Below are 25,466 nucleotides of genomic sequence, written 5' to 3'. Positions count from 1 at the left end.
TTTATTCAAAAATTAAACGGACAGAGTAACGTGCTTAAATTTATTATTATACTACTGTACTTTTTATTGGAAAACATCCTATTTATATTTAAAATTGATTGCTTAATTGGCATATCTCACGGTAAATTCCATATTTCCAAATATGCTGAGTAAGTTCCGGCGGTCGTTGCTATTGCGACACCATGGGATCGTGACCTGTTGCATAAGGTCAATATAATCGCATATAACATACATATACAGGGTGTTCATTTGAAAACTTTCCACCACGGATTTATCGAAAACTCACTATTATCACTATTCCAAGACAAAGACTGTCACAAATGTAACTGACGGCAAAATAAATTCTTTATTTTCCTTAGCAACTATAAATAACTAAGCAGGCATAACAATAAATACAGTTCGCCCAGGATATCCGTGTTGATGAAAAGAATGCGGAAAAAAATTCAGGTTGTTATTTAGTTTTTTCCACGTCTAATCTTCGGAATTGCTGTTTATGTTGGTAGTTTCCGTTTTAAATTATAAACGATTTGTAGATTTGGCAAACTCTAACGGGCAACATTTTGAACACTTATTGAAATAAAAACTGATATTTTCATGTTTTTGTTTTCTATCTGAACAAATTAGGAAGTTTTTTCTCGTTTTCTCGAAAACGAATCGACCAATTTAAAAAAACCAAACGTCAAAATAAAAGACTTCGAAAGACCTTTTAAACAAGCTATTACTCGATACCCCTTGCCGTTTAAAATTTGTAAGGGGATGACCCTGGGGGGCAGAGGGTGAAGTAATTTTTTTGCATCTCCCTCCCACCACGTTCAACAACTTTGCTACGCCCCAGACTCTGAGGCTATCTGAATTTCCGCCGTAAACCGTAACCGGCGTGTTCTTTTCGGCGCACTGTTGCCATTTCCGTCGCTCTATAAGTAATCCGAAATCAAACAACCTCTATGTATATCATTGTTGAATGTCACATAACGGGGGTCCCGTATTGTTATGAGAAAATAAAATGAATACGTATATAAATCAAATAAAACTCGTACAAGAAGAATCCAAATTATGTTTATTATAACCTAACTGAACTAAGTGTTAGTATAATAAAGTTTTGTGTGTAAAGTGCAAAAAGATGGAAAGGCAACGTTTTTTATGATCTCTCTCTAGGAAAAATGTACAATTTAAAATATTTTACCAAATAATCTAATAAGCTTCTTTATTCCTATGTTCACGGCGTTGCCTGTCCCAATTTTGATTATTGCCTCCCCGATAGTTTTGCCTGTCTCCTCTGAAGTTGCCCTAAAAAATAATAAAATCGTCAAATTAGCAATTTTAATAAAGGTAGTTTTAATACCTGATTCGCTCCACGTAAAAAGAAATTTCCTTGTTTCGTTTCCAAAATCCTCTCATTGGAATCAACAAAATTGTTGATTTTATCTGCTAGCTGTAATGCGAGGGATTGCAACCTAGACGGTTCGCTACGGTGCATCACCACTGTTTGAGTAGGATCATCCAAGGAAGCCTACAAAAATATTGTCAAAATACCAACTAAATAACATGCCTATAATTCGTAATTTACCATAAGTTCTTCATTAATAATCATTTTAGAAATAATCGAATGGACCACTGGTTTGTCCAATTCGAACATGTCCGAAAGAGTTTGCATAGAGATGGAGTCATAAACATGAGAATAGGTGAACAAATAGGTCCTAAGGGATTCTTCCTTGATCAGTTTTGTTAGCATTGATCTAAAAATCGTACAAAAAAAAATTATTTAATCAGTTATAAAATATATTTTACAATTGGAAAAAAAATTAAAATAATAATTTTTGTATTATTTATATATGTATGTACGAGGTACAGGCCTGGCCGCATATTCATATTCTGCCAACGTAATACGACTTCGGCTGGATTCGTCCCGTGAGCCGTGAAGCGTTGGCAAATTATGAGCATGTCAACTTGACGTTGGCAATTTATGTCTTGAGTTTGCGCTTAACCAACACTGATCCTACTTTTCTTCCAGCTGTTAAATTTCTGCGTCCACTAATTGATGTTTTTCTTCTTGCAACAGAAGTTGGCTGCACAGCAATTTTCTTCCCTTTTTTGGATACGAATTGTCTATTTTTCGTATTTACACCCTGATATTTGAAAGCTGTGTAAAGCCCTGACATTAAAGAACCAGAACTTCTACCGTAAACCTGGGAATTATGCAGAAACGTTTTAATTGCTGGATAAAAATTAACTGGTCCATTACTTTTTCACTAAATGATTTCCAATCTCTCTTGACGTCTTTCACATCCTCTTCGGATATATTGTTAACACTAATAATTGTTCCAGATTCCTGAAACAGATTTTCTTCTTCGTCTTTTTGTATACCATATATAATTTGTATGTCGGTAGTTTGAGGGGTACAGATGGGATTAATGTCAATGTCATCAATTTTCTTCAATTTTTCCAAAATCAGTGGGGCAAATGTTTGCGCAGAAATTTTCATATTGGTTGCAATTTCATACATATTTTTTTTAGTGGTAGTGGTCAACGTATTCACTACATCAACATAAAAAAAATTTTATAACTGCAGACTGGTGTTTGCACAGTTTTCCAGTTGTTCCTTGTAAACAAGTACAGATGCACGATAACATATCTACAAAATAATGTTTTTCAAGGAAACGTTTTTCTCGTTAGGGCATAAATGCCTTAATCTACTTTGACGTTCTCTATTTAGAATTATATACAGTATTCTCTGTTTTTAATATGTTTCAAAGTTCGTAATGACAAAATCTGTTAGCTGTGTTAGATTAAAAGCTTTTGTTCTTTCTAATGGAATGTCCTTGAACAACCTGAACATAACCCCTACGTAATTATTAGTGTCTGAGCCTCGAGTCATTAATGTTTGTCTATAATAGAAGCACCACGCATGAATTTTCGTATCTATCATATTCTAAATGTATATTGCCAATTGTGGATACTTGCATTCATTGAAGAAGCGTTCTATGTTTAACTTCACCTGCTGCTCTGACGCTGAAGTCAATATGTTCTTAAAGTTTCTGTACAGCTTTTGCCTATCTTCTTTTTTGATCAGATTTTTCGATGCAGTCAGCCATCTCCATACTACCTTTAACACGTGAAAAAAACAAAGCAGAAGATCTGCCTGTGGCCAATGTTTTTTTAAAATACTTCTTTCACTGAGATCATCATCGGTTGATATTATTTTTGGAGAAATTTTCGAGGCATGATTGCCTTCAAATTCTCAACTGCTTCGTCAAATAACTTTTGTTTCTGACTACTAGACATGATACATCTAACTGGAATGCCTCCTGCTGGAGACTGCGTTGCAAAAAAGTAAATCTTGTGATTTTGCACGTCGCAGTTTCCTGATGCATCAACAAATAAAATTTCTGAGGCCTGTGTAAGGTACTGACCGGCTCGTTGCATTATTGGTGTGCATAAACAGACCGCATAATGATCACCAATACGAATAATTTTAGAAAGAGTACTTTTATTTTTCATTTAGTTATTTTCTAAAGTAGGAGCATGCCTTCTCCAGTTCGTTTTCCATAGTTTTTTTTTAAATGTTCAGCCCATAAATTGGAAAAATCAGTTTTGGTCGGGAAAAAATGCCGGTCTAAAATCATTTTTTCATATGTGTCGCCTATTTTTTCCATCTTGATACTAGTGTATGTGTGATAGGCAGTTGCAGCAGTATGTCTTTTCTCAAAAAGTTCAAAAATATATTTTTTTGTTTCGTTGCCTATAGGCCTTTTGCCTTGTGCCTTTTCAATAAGGCTATTCCACTTTCTATGGTGTGATTATGTTCTTCATAAAAATTTACAACGCAGTACCATGTACTTGCATTATCCATAGGCTTTTCTAATATAATTTTCATCTTGGCAGGACAGTCAATATTACGAGACTTCTTTGTTGTACGCGATTGTTTAACTTTGAAATGACAATGGTAATAGCGTCTAAATATGTTTTTTTTTTTAGATTTTTTCAAAGGTGTTCTAACAGTCGTCGGCGTCGTAGCTCGCCAAGTAACTTTTGTTATTTCTCCTAATTCGGTTACCCATTTCTGTAAGAAATTATATAAGTTGTAATACCTAATACTTATATCAATTTCTGAGTAAATAATCGCATAAAGTTATAAACTTAATCGTGTTTTAAACATGATATATCTAACCCTTGAGATAAAAGTACTGTTTTTTTTTTCATTTTCTAGAGAAACCATTTTTTTTTAAATATTCTTTATTTAAAAATAAGCCTAATGATAATTTGGAAAATTAAAAAAAAGAGAAAACAAAAAGTAGAAACTTCTTGCAAAATTTGAAAAATTAGCATAAAAAAATCACTAAAGACCAACAAATGAACATTCTACCTATATGCAAGCGTGCGTTGTAGGCACTAATTGCAGTACTAGAGAAAAGGCGCCTAATTTCACACAGTTTTCTAATTTCAGAAAGTATATCGTATCTCTAATGCCATCTAAGTTGGGCTTCCGAAATCTCTGTGGAACTTTGTAGCGCTGGCGCTCTACGATATACAGTAGGCTATCCATCTAAACATTTGCATCTCTTTTTATAAGCCTGTCTATGGTTTGAGGATATGCATTTAGGTGGATTTTTTTCTCGAAAACAAAGCAAGACATTAAAGAAAATTAAAACCCAAAAAAATCTATTTTCACCAGCCTATAACATTAACCGCCAAATTCTAACTGAATAATATGTAAACAAACTATCGCATACTTCGGGCGGCATGGAATATAATCTGCCAACGTTAGTCCAATTTAATCATATTTTGCAAACGGTAGGCTCAAATATTTGCGACTTCAGCCGAAGGGTCTATTACGTTGGCAGAAAATGAATATGCGGCCCGGCCGGTTGAAAGAGAACGACCTGAACGCGTTTCTCGTAACTTTTCGTACCGGGTGCACGGCGCCGGCAACGTCGCGCTGGGCCTACTCGCAGATAAATTACGCTAGGCGGATATTATTTTAAAACCAATATGGGTTTATCAGTATATCAGTAATCCTAATAAACAAATAATTGATCTGTGTCATCTGTGCTACAAGATGACAAGGCGACTTTCGGGCTACGATGTTGGATTACAGGCACAAACAAATTTTGTTTATTAGGTAATATAAGTCAGGTAGACCTACTAAATGACTTGAATGGCCAGTATTGTGTTAGTATTATTATAAATATAATGAAATAAGAACACCAAGGCACTTTTAAAAAGGATTAGCTACCTGTACTTAAAATAAATAAATTTAGGGAATTACCCTCGATCATTTCCCAAAATTTACAATACTTTTTTATGATATTGTATTATTAATACGTTATACCTGGTTCCAGCCCTTTTTATAAATACCAGGGTAAGTGGACTTAATTTATTTAGTCCTTTTCGTGGTTCCAAAGAGTTATTACAGTGTTGATTATGCCTCGTTTAAGTGATTCCGTTAAGCACCGCATCATCGCCAAATTAGAAAATGGTTGGTCCATTTCTCGACTGGCTGATGAATTTGGTATATCCAAAAACACCACTTTCAAGTTAAAACGCAAATTTGAAGAAACCGAAAGTGTGGAAAACCTACATCGAGGGGGTAATATAAAAATTACTTCGGACCAACAAGATCAACGACTGGTTAATTTTTGCCGAGAAAACCCATTTAAATCCGCCGTTGAAGCCGTGTCTACCACAGCATTCCCAGCAAGTATTAGAACTGCCCGAAAAAGATTAGCTGCAAGCAATCTGAGATGTCGGACAGCCAGCAACCAGATTGAGTTAACCGAAACTAATAAAGAAGTCCGGTTGCAGATAAGCCAACAGTTTAATCGCTTACTGATGGGTTATTGGGAGAGAATAATATTTAGTGATGAAAAGATGTTCCAAAGTAATTACAACGGTAAAGTTAAAGTATACAGACCTTCGACCAGTTCAAGATATGACGAAAGATTTGTGTCACCCAGAAGAAGAAGTGGGTTTTTTCCGTAAATATATGGGCTTGGATCAGCCACCGAGGACCCGGAATCTGCTGGAAAATTGATGGCCGATTCACAGCAGATCGTTATTGTGAAGTGCTTGAAGGAGGATTGATACAAAGTGCCAGAGAATGTATCCTGAGGGATTCGTTTTTCAGCAGGACAACGCTCCTGTACACACAGCAAATATTGTTCGCGAGAGGTTTACCGAAAACAATGTCGAAAAGCTAGAATGGCCGGCGAAGAGTCCCGATTTAAATCCTATAGAAAACATATGGGGTAGCATGGTAAGGTCGATGGAGAATTTCATACCTGAAAATAATAATGCGTTATGGCAGAAAATTCAAGAAACCTGGGAAGAAGTAGCAACCCATGATCGCTGCTGCCAACTAATAGGTTCAATGAGCAGGAGAGTTCAGAAAGTTATAATAGCTGAAGGTGGCTATACGAAATATTAATATATTATATAATATAAAATTATAGGAAATTTATTTATTTTATACTTACACAATTTTTCTTTTACCCAAGTTATTTAAAACATTCAGAGAATAATTGAAATTTAAATCAAAATATTTCTTTTTTGCTTCAAGATGCCACAAGGCACAAAGATATTTGCATTTTATGGTTTTATTCCTACAGTCGTAAATTTCTACTATCCGCTACTTTATCTGGGAGTCGGCCCAGCGCGACGTTGCCGTCGCCGTGTGCTCGGTACGAAAAGTTACGAGAAACGCGTTCAGGTCGTTCCCTTTCAACCGGCCGGGACTGTACGTCCAGAAAGTAAGTTCCGTTTCTATTTATATCCGCTGCAGCGTTGCGATCGCAGTTTCACGCATGCGCAACAGACGCTCTATATCAAGGAAAAGAAACTTGCGCCAGTTTAAGATCGCTGTCAGCCAGGTATGGTTTGTTGTGCTTGTTTACAATGTCAGTGTTGATTGAAAATCTCGCCGCTTGTGAAATTATATCTGTGATTCGTTTTCTGAATGCTAAGAAAGTGAAACCAATTGAAATTTATCGGAAAATTGGCAAAGTTTACGAACACAATGTGAAGAGTGATTCAATTGTGAGAAGATGGGTCCGACAGTTCAATGAAGGACGTAGTAAAGTGCACAATGCAGAACGAAGTGGCCGTCCATCTTTGATTACAGAAGAACTGGTTCGAGCGATTGATGAAAAGCTGGAGGAAAACTAAGTAAGTTTACAATTAAAGCTCTCGCTATGGAATTTCCCCAAATCTCACGATCACTAAAACATGAAATTGTTACCGAAAAACTGAAATTTCGTAAACTTTGCTCACGTTGGGTAAGAAATTCTTACTAAGGAACACACCACAAAACGCATGGATAGTGCACTTCAGTTTTTAATCCGTTATGAAGGTGGCGAAGATTTTCTGTCACAAGAGATTTGACAGAGACTTGGGTTTCTTATGATACTCCTGAAACTAAGCGGCAATCAATGGAATGGAGGCACACTTCATCCCCAACAAGGGTTAAGCCGAAACAAATCTTGACACCTCGAAAAATCATGTGCACAGTGTTTTGGGACAGAAAAGGCTCCAATCTCATTTTGAATCATGATTGATTTCTGACCGCGAGGTCAAATAATCAATGCAGATAATTACTACGAGACACTTAGCAAATCGCGCCGTTCAATACAGAATAAACGCCGAGAATTTCTGTCAAAAAGTGTTGTTTTTCTTCACGATAATGCACGACCACACATTGCAAATGTGACGAGAAACCGCGTACAGGGATTTAGCTGATACGTGTTTGACCATCCTCCGTTTAGCCCTGACCTCGCTCCTAGCGATTTTCATCAATTCTTACATCTTAAGTCTTTCCTTGGAGGTCAACATTTCAATTTCATTTTTATTGTGAAGAAGAGCTGAAAGAAAATGTTTCTATCTGGTTGAAGACATGCGGCAACCTTCTAAGAAGAAGGCATAGAAAAACTATGACAAATGACTGCAAAATTTCGGCAGTTATGTGGAAAAATAGTTTAAGAGTTGTAGATTTTTGTGCAGTAAATATGTTGCCTGCATCTGTAAACAATTTATTTTTATTACCAAACAGAACTTTCTGGACGTACCTCGCCATTTATTACCAGGTTAGCTCTATAATCTTATAGCTTTGTGTGTAAAAGTGTAAAAGTGTTAAGCTATGATACTTATTAATATAAATAAATGATGTTTGCAGATCACAGATATACGTCGTCCCCCGAACGCAGAAGTATTGTAGACATCGTATTGTCACCAAAAGTAAATTTTACAGCACGGGATATTTTTTTAAATTTATTCGTTAAATTCACTTATATATTTTAAGAAAATCCGTAAAACTAGAATACAATTTAAGTATAAAACTATTGCTAATAATATTTATACTCTATGTTAATGAATATATTAATTTATAGACATGCGATAATTAATAACAATTAAGGTATTAGATGTATGATTTATTAAAAAAACTTCCTGAAATAAGTTTAAATATGGATAAAAAAATTACATAAGAATTTACCTAAGTAAGTTTAAAAGAAAATTATTTACTCTCCTTTGAACTTTATTGTAAATGTTAAAGCTTTAAAACGATCAGGATATTGTGTTATTATTACTTCCTTGTCACAAAGATACATTATTATTTATTATGAAGATGTTTAAGTTATACAAAATGAACTTCAATATTAAGTTTATTTCTTCCCTTTTCTATCAAATTTAGTTTCTTAACGAGTACCGTCATAAAGTTTTAAAAAATAAAATGTTTAAAACGTTTGGGCCAAACTAAACTATTGTAAACTTATTTGTGTAAACTTTTTATTCACGTATTTATCAAAATTTATGCCGGTTTTTATTTGAGGACCTTTCAGATAATATACTTCATTTTGAGATAACTCATGCACGCAATACCATAGCAACTTTCTTTTAGCTGTTTGAGCTATGGTATACCGTTGATCTGGTGCATATATGCCTTATTAATAACGGTGTGGACACTATCGCCTTCAGATTGGATATGCCCAGCTTCAAGAAATGTTGTTCGCAAATTGTTAAAGGGTATTTCTGAAATAAGTAATTATACAGAAACAAATTATAAATACAGAATAGAAGAAAACTCATTGTCCTTTTTTTCACTTAAGTTTCAAGAAACATTAGCAAACAACTACCTATTTTATAGATGAGCTTCTTTTAGCAATTGACTCATACCACATATAACATTGACATTCTTCAGTAGCAAGGTCAAATATAGTAAAATTATATTAGTGGATAATTTCAGTTTGTAGTAATTCGTTGTATTTTTCATAATTTGATAACTTTTCAAATTATGAAAAATATGATATGTTGGAGTGTTTTATTCTCTGTTGTCAAAATGAAGCAGAAGCTGAGAAAATATACTCGAAATGAAAGTAGGCGTTTGAAAGTCAACTTTGTAGCTTACAGAAGTTTTGCTAATGTAAAGAAAAACAAACTTTCAGATAAAAATAAACAAAATTTGATAATGCAAAATGCGATTAATACACCTAGTACGTCTTTACGTCAACTTAAAACATCCCAAGGGTTGCGTGGTCAACGGCGAATAATATTTTAAAGCGTCATAAATATCATTCCTATCAGGGACTTCATGATGGCGATGCGATTAGAAGAATGGTATTTTGTCAGAGACTTATTCAAAAAAATAATGAGATACTAAACTTTTCTTTCGTCAAGTTAGGACCAAGTTAGGTTTAAATTTACCGTCTGATTAGGCAATGTGGGTCCCACGTGATTGCTTCTTTTTTTTTAATTGGAACTTAAGTTCCGAGAGATATGTGAACCTCTTACAAAGTAACGTAAAACTAACGAAGCACTTATGGAACTTCCAGTATCTACCCTGTTGTTCTAACAAGACAGCGCTCCGCCACATAAGGGACGTATTATCACAGAATTTATAAGTAACAAATTTCCTAACAAGTGAATAGGCAACTTGGGACCAGTAAGATGGCCTCCAAGATTTCCTGACATAAAACCATTTGACTTTTCTATCTGGGGTTTCCTCAAAAATGTGCTATACGAGGTCATACGAGGAGGAACTGAGACACGCCGTTATAAAAGAGAAAAGTATTAGAAAGTAATGTGAAGCAGTAATACGACGATGTATGTTATGTGTGCGAGAAAACGGTGGCTTATTTGAACGCCTACATTACTCCTAAAATGTTACTTGTTCGATTGCACTGTTCGTTCTATGACTAATACTAATTTAAATTAGTAATTAATCAAAGCCATGAAATCTTAATTTTGTTAATTTTAATTATTTATCTTCACCGAATATAAACATGTTATACATAGTTGAAGCGCATTCCTAAACGGGAATTTGAAAATGGAAACATTCAATATGACACCCACAAGAAAAAAAAAGTTGACTACGGCCTCATTCAACATAGCGGGTCTAGATTATTTTTTACATTATCGCTAATTTTTTACCACCATCTTAAAAATTTCGTTATTTCTTTAACAAACTGAATTTATCACCTTACTTGATATTCTGCGACATTGTCAATATAACCTAGTGGTCTAACGGTTCGATATTGAATCTAAGGATGCTGGGTTCGACCCCCGCATCGACAAACTCTGGTTTCACTTATTTTTGCAACTCAAAGTCGTAGTCTAACCTTATTTTGTGTATTCATTTTTCAGATGTACTGCTTGTTTTTTGTAGTATTTTTAATAAATTGAGTTAGAGTTAATAAATTTTTTAATAAATTAATTTGAGAAGGTAGGTTCTAGAGATATAAATATTTGATTAGAATTATGCTTATAATTTTTGTTTTTGTGTAAGGTATCATTATCAGATTTAAAAGTAAGGAGAAATTACCATGCTGCAAAATTCATCTAACGTACGACCGTGATAGGCTGTATATGTAAAACGCAAATTTGTGATATAAATGTTATAATAGCTACTAGTTATAATAAAAATATCTTACCTCACTGCATCCGCTTGATAGAACAAATCCCACACCTTAGCGTTCATCTTATCGTTAATAATAAAACTGTTACAAGCGGCCCAGTTGCCATTTCTCATCGATTTAGCTGCGGCAACTACGTGTTCCCTCATACTTTCCGGTGGACCGACTAAACTTTGCCTCTCCGACGATCTGAGCTGTTGATAGAAAGTCTTCGAAATCATTCTACGTCTGGCATCGAATTCGTGAGCGGCCATATATGGAATTTCTATAAGCATGGCAGACACCAAATAGACGCACTCGAGCAGTTCCAAGTTGATGTGCATATGGAAGGGCATTTGACGCTGCTTTTCGATTTTTTCTTGTTCTTTAGAACGTTCGTGTTGACGTTGGGGAAGCAGGCCTTGAGCGAGCAACTCCTTCGGTTTCCCAGTCATCATCAAATCCACCAAACAATTATGGGCATCTTTGATGTTCGCATGCCTAAAAGCGCATAATCCGAGATGCGCCATCATCCTGTTATATAAAATTTGGGTACTCGGATCTGAATGTTGGATGGTTTCTTGTAGATGAGACATCAGTACCAAATCTCTCGCCTGGAACCAGTTGTCGTGTAACGCATGATGATAGATATGGGATAAAATCGCTCTCGTTCTTAAACGGTCAGTGTTATCCTTTGCATAAATAAATTTGCAGAGACGATCCATTTCTTGAACGGAAGTGATGATGTCCTTGGGAAGTTCTCCTGCTTTTTGTTGCAGAACTCTAGAGAGAAAATTGATATTTAAAAAACCCTATAGGAAAGTGATTCAGCCGTATAAGTTACTTATTTACTTAATACATTTTTAAATAATGAGAAGCATTTATGAAAGTTTTCAAAGTTAAATTACTACTGATTTTGGAAAAAAGGAATTCAACTGGTTTTTTTCTTGAAAAGTTTTCAGCTTTCGTTAATGAATTACAAAAAAATCCGGCAACGTGTGTTTATACTCGAGTGACAGTTAACTGCGTTTGGGATTCCCATATACGTTTATTGGTTATGGTGTATATAATATTTCAGTAGTATAAACAGTTGTTTTATGCACCGTTTTAAACATTAAATAATCATGGAACTCGATACTGTTTTACCCGGGAATAGTTCTGATGACAATATTCAAATGGAGAATGAAATAGAAATTCCTTCATATCGTTCGGACAGTGATTCGGAGATTGAAGAATTAGAAACAAAAAAAAAGCGTGGCGAGAGTAAGCAGTGGCTCTTTTTAAGAAAATTTGCATGTGTTAAAGAAGCGGAAGAAGTTGTTCGTGCAGAAAATACTTGGTCTATTTTAATAACACATGACTGAAGAAGAAAAGAAAAGGTTTTATCGCTGTAACAAAGTAAAACGTCGTGGCCCTCAGTGTGCGGCACAAATTTATTTACTGTTTGAAGCTACATCAAATGCTGTTTTGCTCTATCGTGTAGAGGCTGCCCATAACCACGAATCGATTGGAATTCGTTCTGATTATGGAATAAGTCAGGAAGTTAAGACAGAAATAAACAAACTATTTAATTTACATTTGAAGCCTAAAGCTATTTTAAAAAGTCTTAGTAAGACGGAGGGAGTAAAATTACCGTCAATGAAATAATTGAACAATTATCTATCAAGTCGTAGACGTGTTAAATACGGTTCCGCAACTATAAGTCTAGGAGAACTGGAGCGATGGATATTAAAACATACAACAGTTCCCGAGGACATACACCAAGTGTTTGTACTTTCTTATTATATATTCGAGGAAGAACCAATGTCCTTTCGCATTGCATTGTCTACAAAACATTTACTGGGGTGAGCAGAACGTCATGCAAATATTATCCATGCTGATGCGACATACAAGTTGATTTGGCAAGGGTTACCGGTATTAGTTGTAGGAACTACATATAAATAGTATTCACTTACAAAACCATGTTAGTTGTTCTGATTTTTGTAAATAAAGTTGTTTTTGCTTTTGCATATAAGCCTTTTATTTTTTCCATTGCGCTACTAATTAACGAACCAGAAAATCGTATAAAGAAATTCAATTTTTAGGGCTTCTTTTGATCAAATTCGTCAGATCAATAGTAGTATCTAAACCTATACCTACTAAATTTTTTCTTGATATTTGTTCTTGGGTGTCCCGGTTCATGTGGGAAATCTCTCGGATTCAGGTAGAACATCGAAAAATAATACCGAACGTTCCTATAAAAAAAATTCCTACAGGCCTTCTTTACGAAGACACAGCCTCCTAAAGGACGCTGCTGGAAATTGGTTTTTCATAAATTACTTTTAAACTACCCGGTAGAATTTAATAAAAATTTTAGGTGATGAACACTATTAGGGACCTCTTAAAATGACATCCTTAAAATACATTTACCTTGTTTACTTTACCAGGGGCGGACTAGGTTGTACACTTGATGCGTATTTTTAACACCCTGTATGTTAAAGTCTAAAAAAAATAAATTTGGATACCTTGAACCCTAGGCTAAAAAAAAGGTACTCTTGTTCATTATCGATAAAATGAACCGTTTTGGAGAAAAAAAATAATAAACGAGCCGTTTTTTTTTTTTTTTTTTTTTTTTTTTAATGAGATAAGTACGCTGGTTATTTAAAGAACAGAGAAATTTCGATGTAAGTCATTTAATTTAAAATAATGCTTTTACAAAATAATAAAAAAAACCTATGATGAGTGTATGTTTTTAAATTAGAAACAACTTACAAAAAAATGCCAAAAACCAAATATGTAAACAAAAGTTAAATTCATCAATACGAGCAATAAACAATTAATTATTAAAAACTTCATAAGTAGGTTCAACGTGGACTCCGTGAACTCTAACACATTCGCGGGCACGACGAATCGAGGATTGCTGCACTCGCCACAATAACCCAAGATTATTTTTTATATTATCATAATGAAATGTAATTCTTTGGAGCAGTTCTTCCCGAGTATCGACTGGGGTGGAATACACCAAGGTTTTGAGGTGACCCCATAGATAAAAATCTAATGGCGTTAGATCGGGAGACCAAAGAGGCCAAGCAACAGGTCCTCCTCTACCTATCCAGCGGTTTTCAAAAGTATTATTTACGTGGTGTCTTACAGCAAGGCTAAAATGGGATGGGGCTCCATCATGCATAAAATACATATCTCGGCGGGTTGCAAGGGGCAAATCTTCTAATAAATCTGGAAGATTGTTCTGGAGGAACTCCAAATAAAGTTCTCCGTTTAAACGTGGTGGCAGTTTAAATGGCCCAATCAAAAAATTGCCAATAATTCCCGCCCAGATATTTATTGATTGGAATTGATGTTGATGATGAGAAATAATAGTATCACGGGGATTTTCATCAGCCCATACATGCGAGTTATGTAAGTTTTTAATTCCATTTTTGGTAAACCCTGCTTCATCCGTAAAAAGAATCTTGCTGATAAAGTTAGGGTTATTTCGCTGCTGATCTAACAGCCTGTTTGCGAAGTGTATTCTAGGAACAAAATCTCACTGTTCATGCACTTTTTGTAAGTGATATGGGTACAACAGTTGTTCTTGAAGTACCATATATACAGTCAGCTACAGCGTCTAAAATATTTTCTTCCAATTGCACTGTACGTGTTCTCCTCCGACCACCATTATCCTTTTTTTTTTCAAAACATCCTAAAATTGCATTAAGGAAATTTAATAGTATTACCTCATTAAGTGGAAAACAGAAACCTACCAGTTTCCCTTAGACGTTGATCAACACGTTGAAATGTTTTCTGATCCGGAATAATGCGATTGGGAAATCTTTCTTCGTACAATCTTTTTGCTTCCAATGCATTTCAAGGCGCCAGACCATACATAAGATGCATATCTGCATACTCAATAAAAGTAAACCAACCATATTTTGACGTAATTTAAATTAAAAGTTACCAAAAAATACAAAAATTAAAAAAATATTATCAAATAAAGGATGAATATGTTGACAAAGATTAGGTTTAAATGATAGGTATTTGCTAAATTTGGAGTATAGCAACGTTTGTAACAATAATGCGTTCAAAAATGCGAAAATTCCGATAAATAAGTCAGGTACAATACAATTGGTTTACATTATTTTTTTAGTTTTTTTTATGTTTAGTTTTTATCTTAAGAATAACAAAAAAGAAATGAACGTATAATAAATAAGAAATATTTTGTAAAAGTATTTTTTAGGACACCACTGTATTTTTAGGAGCATGTATTTTTTTTAATTAAATGACTTACATCGAAATTTTCTGGTCTTTGAATAACTGGCGTACTTATCTCATTTTAAAAAAATAAAAAAAAAAACATTGGCTCGTTTATTTTTTTTTTCTCCAAAACGGTTCATTTTATCGATAATGCACAAGAGTACCTTTTTTTTAGCCTAGGGTTCAAGGTATCCAAATTTATTTTTTTTAGACGTATATTTTTAACATACAGGATGTTAAAAATATACGCATTAAAGTATACAACCTAGTCCGCCCCTGGTAAAGTAAATAAGGTAAATGTATTTTAAGGATGTCATTTTAAGAGGTCCCTAATAGTGTTCATCACCTAAAATTTTTATTAAATTCTACCGGGTAGTTTAAAAATAATTTATGAAAAAACAATTTCCAGCAGCGTCAATAAGGAGGCTGTATCTTCGTAAAGAAGGCCTGTATGAAGGCCTGATGTTCTACCTGGATCCGAGAGATTTCCCACATGCACCGGGACACCCTGTATAAGAATTTTAAGCCTATTTTTGAAACGTTTTTATTAAATTCTGTAAAATCATGTTTTGGTTGATACGACCTTTTGGCAGGAAACCGTTGATATTTAAAAATATCTTTTTTTTATATCAACGTTTGTAGATCTTTTAACCCTATAACTTTGCTATAGAACTTTTTGCTCTACTTCGCAGAATTTGTGCATTTTAGCAAGAGGCGGACATTTCCTACAGTTTTTATATTTTTATTTTATTTTTAATTAATTACTAATTACTTGTTTTGTTATAACTTATTTTTAGTTTTTAATGTTTTATCTGATTCTTGATAACGTTATCATTTGATTTAAAATAAAACACATAACACGTACAAATAAAAACAAATCAAACTTTTTGCATTAATGACTATTTTTGCAAAAGAGAAGAAAACTAAAATTTCATGTCGGAGTTTATACCCGGTCATCAAAAAAAGTTCTGGGAGATAAAACTATAGCCGATTAAATAAAAAGTAGCACCCTGTATACTGCAACCAAGTGTTTTGAAATATTATTGTTGATTCTAAAAAAAATAATTTTGAATCATTTTACACAATATAAGAGAGAAAACAAAAAAAAAGAGGAAAAAATTTGAATTTTCGACGCACTTTCTATGATGCAAGTATTTGCACTTTTTCTTATTTCGAAGAATACTATCACCCTCTGAAATATCATTATTAATAACATTATTATTAATACTCTTAATATTGTTAGCACGTTGAAGCTTAATATTTTCTACTATTTAATAGACCTACTTCTATTCTTACCTTGGATCAAACTTGTAGTACACATGCTCAATCTTCCTCAAATAAATTCTGCACAGCTCAGAAGGCACATTGGTCCTCTCCAGATATTTCATTGTCTTGTCAATGATGGTGGATACCTTGGACTCATCTTTCAATCTTTCGACGTACTCGTTAGAGTGAGGGTCACACTCTTTCAACAATTTCGTGAATTCATCATCCAATCTTTCCACTGAAGTTAATACACAACCTCTTACTTTATAAGGTGTTTCTTCTAAGCACTCGTTTTCTTCAGTAACAGTTTCTGAGACAATTAAGTTGGGATTGCTCAGAAGTATATCGAGCATTTCGTTCATGCGTTCCAACAGTTTGGACCAATGCTCTGGCTGTAAGAGAATTTATAAATATTCAAAGATACATAATGGCAACTTATAATAGTTACCTTCATGGCATCGGATATCTTGGGATTGTAGTCAAAAATAGCGGAAATAATGGCAAATTTGATTTTGATGTGAATCGCCGGTCCCAACTTGTGCTGCTCGGAAATATTCTGTAATTCGTGAAGGAGCTCGATCTGTTCTCTACGATCTGTCCTTTTTTTGCCTCTGGCCGCCATAATTTCATTCAGTTTTTTAACGACGAGATTTAAATCGATTTCGGCATCTTTAGCAAACATTTTTGGCTTTTCCTGTAGAAAAAGATATTTGTGAAAAGGTGCTACATCTGTAACTAGTTTTATAACATTTTAGCTTAAATATTAAAATTCTCGGATTTTTTTTATACAAATATACAGGGTGGTGCGATTTCGACTGTTTTAACAGAAAACTCGTATTTTCCGAACGGATAGAAAAAAATTGACTTATATGTCATGACCTCAAATTTTGTAAAAAAAAATTTAAAGTTATTAAAATTTTACTATGTCAAACTGTTTGGCCGCTAGGGGGCGTTTCTTGAATTTGATCGATTTCGGTAGTTAGCCATAATTTTTTTGCTATTAAAGATAATTGACTTCTGAAAACATTTTGTCAAAGTACTTTTTAATGATAAATATTTTTATACAGGGTGTTTCATAAAGTTGATATTCCAAAAAAAAATTTTTTTCTTATGGAACACATATTTTTTTATAAATTCTTAAAGCCCTTGAAATCCTCTTTAAAAAAATATATAACACCATATATCTCATTTTAGCTGTTTCCGATATTTCCGATATTACATTGTCATTTTTCCATTTTCCAAGTCTTTTAATTTTTATAGAAGTAGGCTTTGGTAAAAAACAGCACATGTCATATGTGACAGCCAGATAGAAAATTGTTTATTTCTCCTGTCAGTAACATATTTGAATTTGCTGTATTTAGAGCTATATAGTGCTCAAATATTTAAAGAATTAAAAAAAAAATTATGAAAATTACGAAAAAGTTGACATGTTAAAGTGCTATTTTCTGTGTAATGAAAATTCCGAGGCAGCCCGTGAATTATATTTAAATACCTTTCCTGAACGTCGTCAACCAGATAAAAGAATATTTCCAGTGTTAAAATTAAATCTTGTGAAGCACGGAAGTTTTAAAAAGCCAAGGCCCAAAACTTATGCTGTTGATGTTGAAGCTGAAATTCAGGAACTTAATATAATAGGTGAGGTTTTAGATCATCCTAACATAATTCTATAATTCTATATATTAACATGTCTCATCGAGCAGTAGCAGAGGAAATAGCGACTTTCAGAGAAGAATTGCATTTTGTGATTGGTATGTCAATAAGTGCAGATTGGACAAGAACTTCCATAATAACATTATTTGGACAGATGAAAGCCAAATAGACACTTCAGGAATATATAATAGGTATAATTCCTATTACTGGACTACAGAAAACCCACATGTTGTAGTACGCGCGAACAGACAGGGACGGCTGGGTTTCAATATTTGGGTTGGAATTATTCGAGGTAGATTTTTGGGTCCTCTTTTTTTAATGAAATTTTGACTGCCCAAGATTATGTAAATATTTTTACAAACCAACGTTTCACCATTTTTGGAAAATTTACCATTAGCGAGAGTTCAAAACACGTATTATCAGCAAGATGTTTGTCCTTCGCACAACGCACGAATTACGACTGATTTTTTAAATCAGGAATTTCGGGATCATAGGATTGGTACTAGGGGACCTATATTGTGGCCTGCTAGGTCTTGCGACCTAACTCCGTTAGATTTTTTTTATGGGGGAGATTGAAGGATTTAGTTTTTAAAGGAAGAACTATCAAAACACGGGAAGAGTTGCAAGTAGCGACTAGGCAAGCTTTTCGTGCTATTAGACCTCTTGAGCTTATAAACGCTTGTAAATCAGTTAGAAAAAGGTGTTTATTATGTATTCGAGAAGGAGGTGTTCAGATTGAACACCTACTTTGAAAAAAATGGTTCTAGTTTGTAATATTAGTTTATAATTATTATTATACTCTGTAAATATGCCTAGAAATTATTATTAATTGCTTTATTTTTTTATAATATGTCGAAAATATTAAGTTTATAATCTAAGTGAAGTAAATTTTTCCATAGCCTACTTTTATAAAAATTAAGAGGAGTAGGAGAGAAAATTAAGAGGAATATTAAGGCTTGGAAAATGGAAAAATGACAATGTAATATCGGAAATATCGGAAACAGCTAAAATGAGATATATGGTGTTATATATTTTTGGTAAGAAGATTTCAAGTAGAGATGAAACGGATATCCGGTAACTATCCGGTATCCGGCCTATCCGCTCTACATTTACTATCCGGCCGGATGCCGGATATTGGCTCAGTATCCGGCCGGATACCGGATATTTAAACAGTAACGTAAATAACAAAAAATAGTCGAACTATACTAGTTATGTTTTCTGTCACGTTAATAACGTTTTAAAAAACTTTTATTTTGACAAGCCGCGATACAGTGTACTCTAAGCAAGAACGAAGATTACCTTAACTTAATATTACAAGTGATTATATAGACTAAATAATGCAAATAAAGCATGAAATACAATATAACTGAGTAAGCATATACATAAGCAAATATTATATATAGGGTGGCATAAGTGTGTACATAACTCCTCCCGCCTAAGTCGAAAACAACAGGGATGGTGTATTGTTTTTCGAGGTACCAGGGGTAGCATCTTTTTCTTCAGCTTCTTCTTTGTCTTGAAGTTCTAGTTCTTCTTCAGTAGACCTTTTCTTTTTGATAAGTGTGTAGATAGCGAAGAATATACAGCATATGGCTAGTATGATTCCAAGAGTTATACTAAAGCTCCAGGCTGCAGGGTGAATTCTTTCTTCTTCCTCTGGAAGGGGTTTTAAGATATTGGAATGTTCTGCTAACGATCTGATGTGGTTGAAGTCGATTGAATCTAGTTGGATTGTTTCCTCTGGCAGCTGCATTTCCAAGTCATTAAATGTTACATCCGGTAGATGAAAAGGGTTGGATCTCAGGATATCCTCTTGATTCCAGAATTGTGATCCTAGCAAGCTTATTCCGCATTTATATGGTATTTCTATTAAACTAGGTGTATCAATAAAGAATATTTGCTTGTTTTGGCACGTTTGTTGTGCTTTTATTTTGGTGCTAGCAGGAATAGCAAGAACGTATTGCTGATTTATGGGATGGATAATAGGGGTAGTTACGTTAACTTTAAGCAGCTTGCAGTTTAGGTTTTCTGCTTTTCTTATGAGGGACGTAGTACAGTCATCCACTTGGGGTCCTAGGGCATTTTGACAGACGTATAGGTCTTCAATCAATGGGCAGGCCTCTTCTTGATATTGGTGTAGATCAGTGCCAATTATAAGGTAAGGAAGTTTGGGAATTATAATGGTTTGGTTTGTTGGAATAGCAAACAAGTGGAAAAGTTCGAAAGTTTCTTTTATAAATATAGGAAAATGAATAGCAAAAATTATTTTATCATTTGAAAAACTTACTTGAAGTCCTGTTAATTGATAATAATAATTTAACTCGCTAAATGATTAGTCTTTCCTCACCGTAAAGGGTAGTTAGATTTAAAATTATTTGTTCTAGTTGGATAGCTGAAACTACGGTACTATGTAAGGTATTGAGTTTAGCAAACATTATCGCATCTTCTAAATTATCTATAAAGGTAGTAAAACTCTGGCAATTTATAATTAATTGACTTATAGTATTTTGAAGTTTTAAATATATAGAAAGATCATTAATTGTTTTATTCATTTGCTTTTTGAAAAGGTCAACATGATTTTTTAAAGAGTTTTGATTTTTACTTAGTGTATATATAGTGTTATTGTAACTATTAATTAGATCTTTTGTTAATGAAATTTGCATATTTATTTCTTTTTTATATGTATTTTGACTATAGCGTAATTCTTCAATTGCTTTGTCATATCTTTCTCCATCATCGGAGTCTAATGTACCAAAAAGCCATTTTGACGTTTTACCTAATATATTTACTAAGCCTCGTTTTTCACGGCTATGTGGTTTAATATTATTAAGTTTAGTTTTAATTTCATTAATAAAGTAGCTAGCATGTTTAAGCATATCTAATGTGTTAATATGATGTAAAAGCAAAGCGTTAATAATATTTGTTTCATTACAAGCAGCAATTAAAATTCTAAAATTATCTTCTAGTTTAGTAAGCTCTATAACTAATGGTTTAATTTCTACATAATGGAGGAAAGTATGTTTACTTTCATTAATTCTCGCATTTCCTAAATGAAATGGGAATAAAGGGGATTTGATTGGGGTTATGATAGGATTAGTCGCTATCACTGTTGTCGATAATACTTGTAGGAGAACTGCGAAGCTCTTCTGAAGTGTCAGGAGGTTCATTATTTCTAGGGAAAAGAAAGTGTTTTTTAGGTTTTTGTATCATAGATTTATGTACAACTTTCTTGTTTTTAGTAATGATTTTATTACCGATATCTTCTTGAACGTATTCTATTTTCTTACGCGCTTTATCTTTAGTTCTCGAAGCGGATTTATCTGTTACATAGATTTTTGATCCTGATGGGATATCTATAGAGGCTTCTCTATTTTTATTTTGTTTTTCATTTAAACGTAATTTAGTATTAAGAGATTGATTATAGATTTCGTCATAGATAATTTTCAATCGGTCTTTACGATCATTAACATATTTATTTAATATGATCTCATCTGTAAGGTCAAAAGGGTCTAAAGCGTTTGGACGTCCATTTAATACATCAAAGGGTTTTTGTTTAGTAACACTATGTACAGAGAGGTTGTAACCTGTAATCGCATAAATCATTAGTTGTTTCATTGTCGCATTTGGGAATTTAAGTTTTAAAACTCTAATGTGATCAATTAAGGTTGAATGGACTCTTTCAATAGGACTATTGCTATTTGAATTTCCGGTAGTAGTGAAATGAATTTTTATTTTGTGAAGTTTACAAAAATCAATTAATAGGGAGGTTTTAAATTCTGTGCCATTATCACAGGTAATCTGATGAGGTAGTCCATGATGACTTATAAAAATTGCTAAATTATCTAGAACTGTAATTGCGTTGCAACTAGGTTCTAAGGGGTAAGCTTGGGCGTAACGTGAAAAAACATCTATTATTGTTAGGAATTTTACGTTAGAAATTTGGAAAGTGTCCATGTGGATGGATTCTAGAGGTTTTCGAGGTGTAGGTGTTAATGAAAATTCTATTTTTGGAGGATGGCGGTCATACTTGGCTTGTTGACATATATCACAATTGTTTATATACTGTGTGAGGTCTAATTTCATATTGGGCCAGTAATATAATTTTTTCAGTGACATCATACATTCATTAATACCTCGGTGGCAAGTTTTCTCGTGATGGTTCTTTATTAAATTCGTTTGCATTTCTACATTTACTATATCGTTTAAGAATGTATTGGAGATTACTAATTTGTAAGAGTTATGTTTAAATGTTTTGGATAAGATTACTCCTATTTTATTTCCTAAATTGTCAATTTCAGATTGTTGAATATACATGCAGTGTACAACTTTAGGATCGATATATTCTCGGAAAAAGTATACGATTTCGTTTACATAGTTGCTAGTCAAAGTTAAGTGATATCTAATTTTGTTCTCAAAATGTTTTGTTTTAAAGGCACAATATTGTTTATTTGTATTGTGAGTAATTAGAACTTGATGGTTGTAGGTATTTAAACAATTTTCTGTTATAGGTATATTTAATATTGGGTCATCTATTGCTGAGTGAATTGTATCTCCATTTTGTGGACGTTGGTCACGAGGGGGTATTATTTGTATATCTGAAATAATTTTAATTTTATTCGATTTTGGTTCTAGATCTAAAGCAGGGTTAAATAGGTCTGGTAATTGATCTAAATCATCTAAAGTAGCGTTTTCATTTGCAATGTATTGATCAATTTCTTCAGTGATGTCTCCAGGGCTTCCAAGTATAGAATCATTTTCTATCATGTTAATCTCTATTCTGGATAGAGCATCGGCATTTGTATTCTGGGTTCCTTTTTTATATTGGACTTCATAGTCGAATTCTTCCAATTTTAGTCTCCATCGTACCAATCTAGAGTTTGGCTCTTTTAGGTTGAAGAGGTATTGCAGGGGTTTATGGTCTGTGACGATTATAAATTTTCTGCCAAATAGATAAGGTCTGAAATGTTTTGTAGCCCATACTATGGCTAAAAGTTCCTTTTCTATGGTCGAATAATTACATTCGGCTTGGTTTAACGTTCTAGATGCGTATGCAATTGGAAGATCTTGTCCTATTTTTCCTTGACTTAATATGGCTCCTATTGCTATATTTGAGGCATCTGTGGTTAAAACGAATGGTTTTCTAAAGTCTGGGTATTGTAGTATAGGATCGTTAAATAGCAAATTTTTACATGTTTCAAAGGCTTGTATGTATTCAGGGGTGTGTTTTATTACTGCTCCTTTCTTTAGGCATTTCGTGAATGGTTTTGTTAATTTCGCAAATCCGTTTATAAAGCGTCTGTAGTAACCTAAGAGTCCTAGGATTGATTTTATTTCCTTTGGTGTTCTCGGGATCGGGAATTTCTGGATCGCTTCTATTTTTCTAGGGTTCGGCTTAACTCCGTCTTTCGTTATCACATGTCCCAGGAATTCAACTTCTGTTCTTAGGAATTCAGATTTGTCAAGTTGAATTTTCAATTTTGCTGTTCGTAATCTTTGGAAAACATGGTGCAAGTTTTTTATGTGCTCTTCTAGGCTTGCTGAAAAGACAATAATGTCATCCATGTAGACTAAACAGGATTTTCCTTGAATATCTTTCAGTACATTGTCCATGATTCTCTGAAAGGTGGCTGGTGCGTTTTTTAATCCGAATGGCATTCTTACGTATTCATAATGGCCATTTTCCACTGTGAACGCTGTTTTCTCAATAGAGTTTGGTGCCATTTCTATTTGGTGGAATCCTGATGATAAATCAATTGTGGAAAAGTATGTACACCTTCCTAGTTTGTCTAGTATATCATTGATGTTTGGCAGAGGGTATCTGTCATCAATTGTTTTAGAGTTGACTCCTCTGTAGTCATTGACAATTCGCCATTTTTGTTTTCCACTTGCGTCAGGTTTTTTACTTACTATCCATATTGGACTACCCCATGGACTTTGGCTGGGTCTTATAATTCCATCTTTCAGCATTTTGTTGATTTGCTTTTGGACTTCTTCCTTGTGTATGAAAGGGTATCTGTATGATTTTGAGTGTATTGGGATTTCATCATGTGTTTTGATTTCGTGTTTGATTTTGTTTGTAAATGATAGTTTTTCAATTTCTTTATGAAAAATGTCTGAGAATTCTCTGATTAATTTTAAAACTTTTGCCTTTTCCTCTTTATTAAGATGATCATGTCTTATAAATTGGGTAATATCGAGATTCTTATTAGATGTAGTGTAATTATTGTAGGATATTTCTGGGTTTGAATTAATTAAATTGTCTAGGTGAAAAAATTCGAAATTATCTTTATGGTAATCTGGTAAAATTTTACAGTCAATTGGACTCATTAATTCAACAGTAATATTTTCATCTGTGTTATTCTGAATATCAACACGTGCAAAACCATTTTCTGCTGTGCAGAGCGTTTCTGGTATATATAAAGAGTCATTTATTGTTCCTTCAGGTATAATTATGTCAATAGTATCATGTGTTGTCACGGGTACCTTTGTGCTTAGAATTTCGTGGGCGTTGACCGTGATTTTAAATGTGGAGTCAGGCTCGCGATATCTGAATGACAAGGTTGTAATACCGTCTGACTTTATCAGCCTTTGATGATATAGGTCAATGTTAAACATAAATTTAGTTAATTCTCGAAGGCCTAAAATACCATCATAATAATTATGAAAATCATAAAGTATAAAATCGATTGAATCGTTTGTTTGCAATTCTGCAAAAGCTGGAATATTGGCTTTGTAGAGAACTTCTTTTTCTCCAACTCCGGTTTTTAATATCGATGAAAATTGATAGATTTTGTCAGGAAAATATTTTTCAGCTATGGAGGGTCGTAATATTGATGGATAACAGCCAGTATCTATTAACAGTTTAATTGGTGGGTTTTGAATTTCGATATAAGGGAGGCTATTAGTGACTTGCGTATTTACTTCGTATGTTATGTTAAGATGTTCGAAGGGTTAGTAATAGGAAAATTTTCATTTTCTATTTGTTGGTCTGGAATAGGGAATGTATTCTCATCATAAGAATATTCTGGTTCATATTCAAAATCGTTGTAATCTGTTGATGTACAGGGGTCATTTCTATTTGTTTGGTAAGAATTTAACTCATAAGGATTTTCAGTATTATTTCCATAATAATCATCATTATCTTCACTGGGGTGGTAATTGGTTGTGACATTTTCTTCTAGATTTTTATTTTCCATTTGGAAAAGTTCTCGCGAAATGAAATTTCTTGGGCCAGATGGCTTAAAATGATTATTGGGGTGAATGTTAGAATTTGTTGGCATTGTATAAGATGTTCTGGTTGACATTGGCTCAGGTTTCTCAAGGGGTGTTCGACCTGTGGGTTTGAAAACATTCTTTGGGGTACCGAAAACTTGTCGATTGGTTGGAAGAGGTCTCTGAGGCATTGGCCTAGGTTGTATTGGAACTGGACCTCGTGGGAAATTT

At 33.7% G+C, this 25,466-nt stretch overlaps 1 protein-coding gene across 1 annotated transcript in view; it reads right to left on the bottom strand.

The window, feature by feature from the left end:
- Nucleotides 1-1,040: 1,040 nt before the first annotated feature.
- Nucleotides 1,041-25,466, bottom strand: part of LOC126745000 (eukaryotic translation initiation factor 3 subunit C) — a 44,042-nt gene continuing 19,616 nt past the window's right edge. The window contains exons 7-12 of the mRNA XM_050452635.1: nt 16,822-17,067; nt 16,404-16,765; nt 10,917-11,660; nt 1,568-1,736; nt 1,343-1,510; nt 1,041-1,287 (exon numbers count right to left, since the gene is read on the bottom strand). Of these exons, the coding sequence (XP_050308592.1) occupies nt 1,192-1,287; nt 1,343-1,510; nt 1,568-1,736; nt 10,917-11,660; nt 16,404-16,765; nt 16,822-17,067 (1,785 nt within the window). The 3' untranslated portion in view covers nt 1,041-1,191. The remainder of the gene's footprint in view (nt 1,288-1,342; nt 1,511-1,567; nt 1,737-10,916; nt 11,661-16,403; nt 16,766-16,821; nt 17,068-25,466) is intronic.

This window comes from Anthonomus grandis, chromosome 15 (genome assembly GCF_022605725.1).
Source record: "Anthonomus grandis grandis chromosome 15, icAntGran1.3, whole genome shotgun sequence".
NCBI classification, from domain to species: domain Eukaryota; kingdom Metazoa; phylum Arthropoda; class Insecta; order Coleoptera; family Curculionidae; genus Anthonomus; species Anthonomus grandis.
This window is presented reverse-complemented; position numbering and strand designations above follow the sequence as displayed.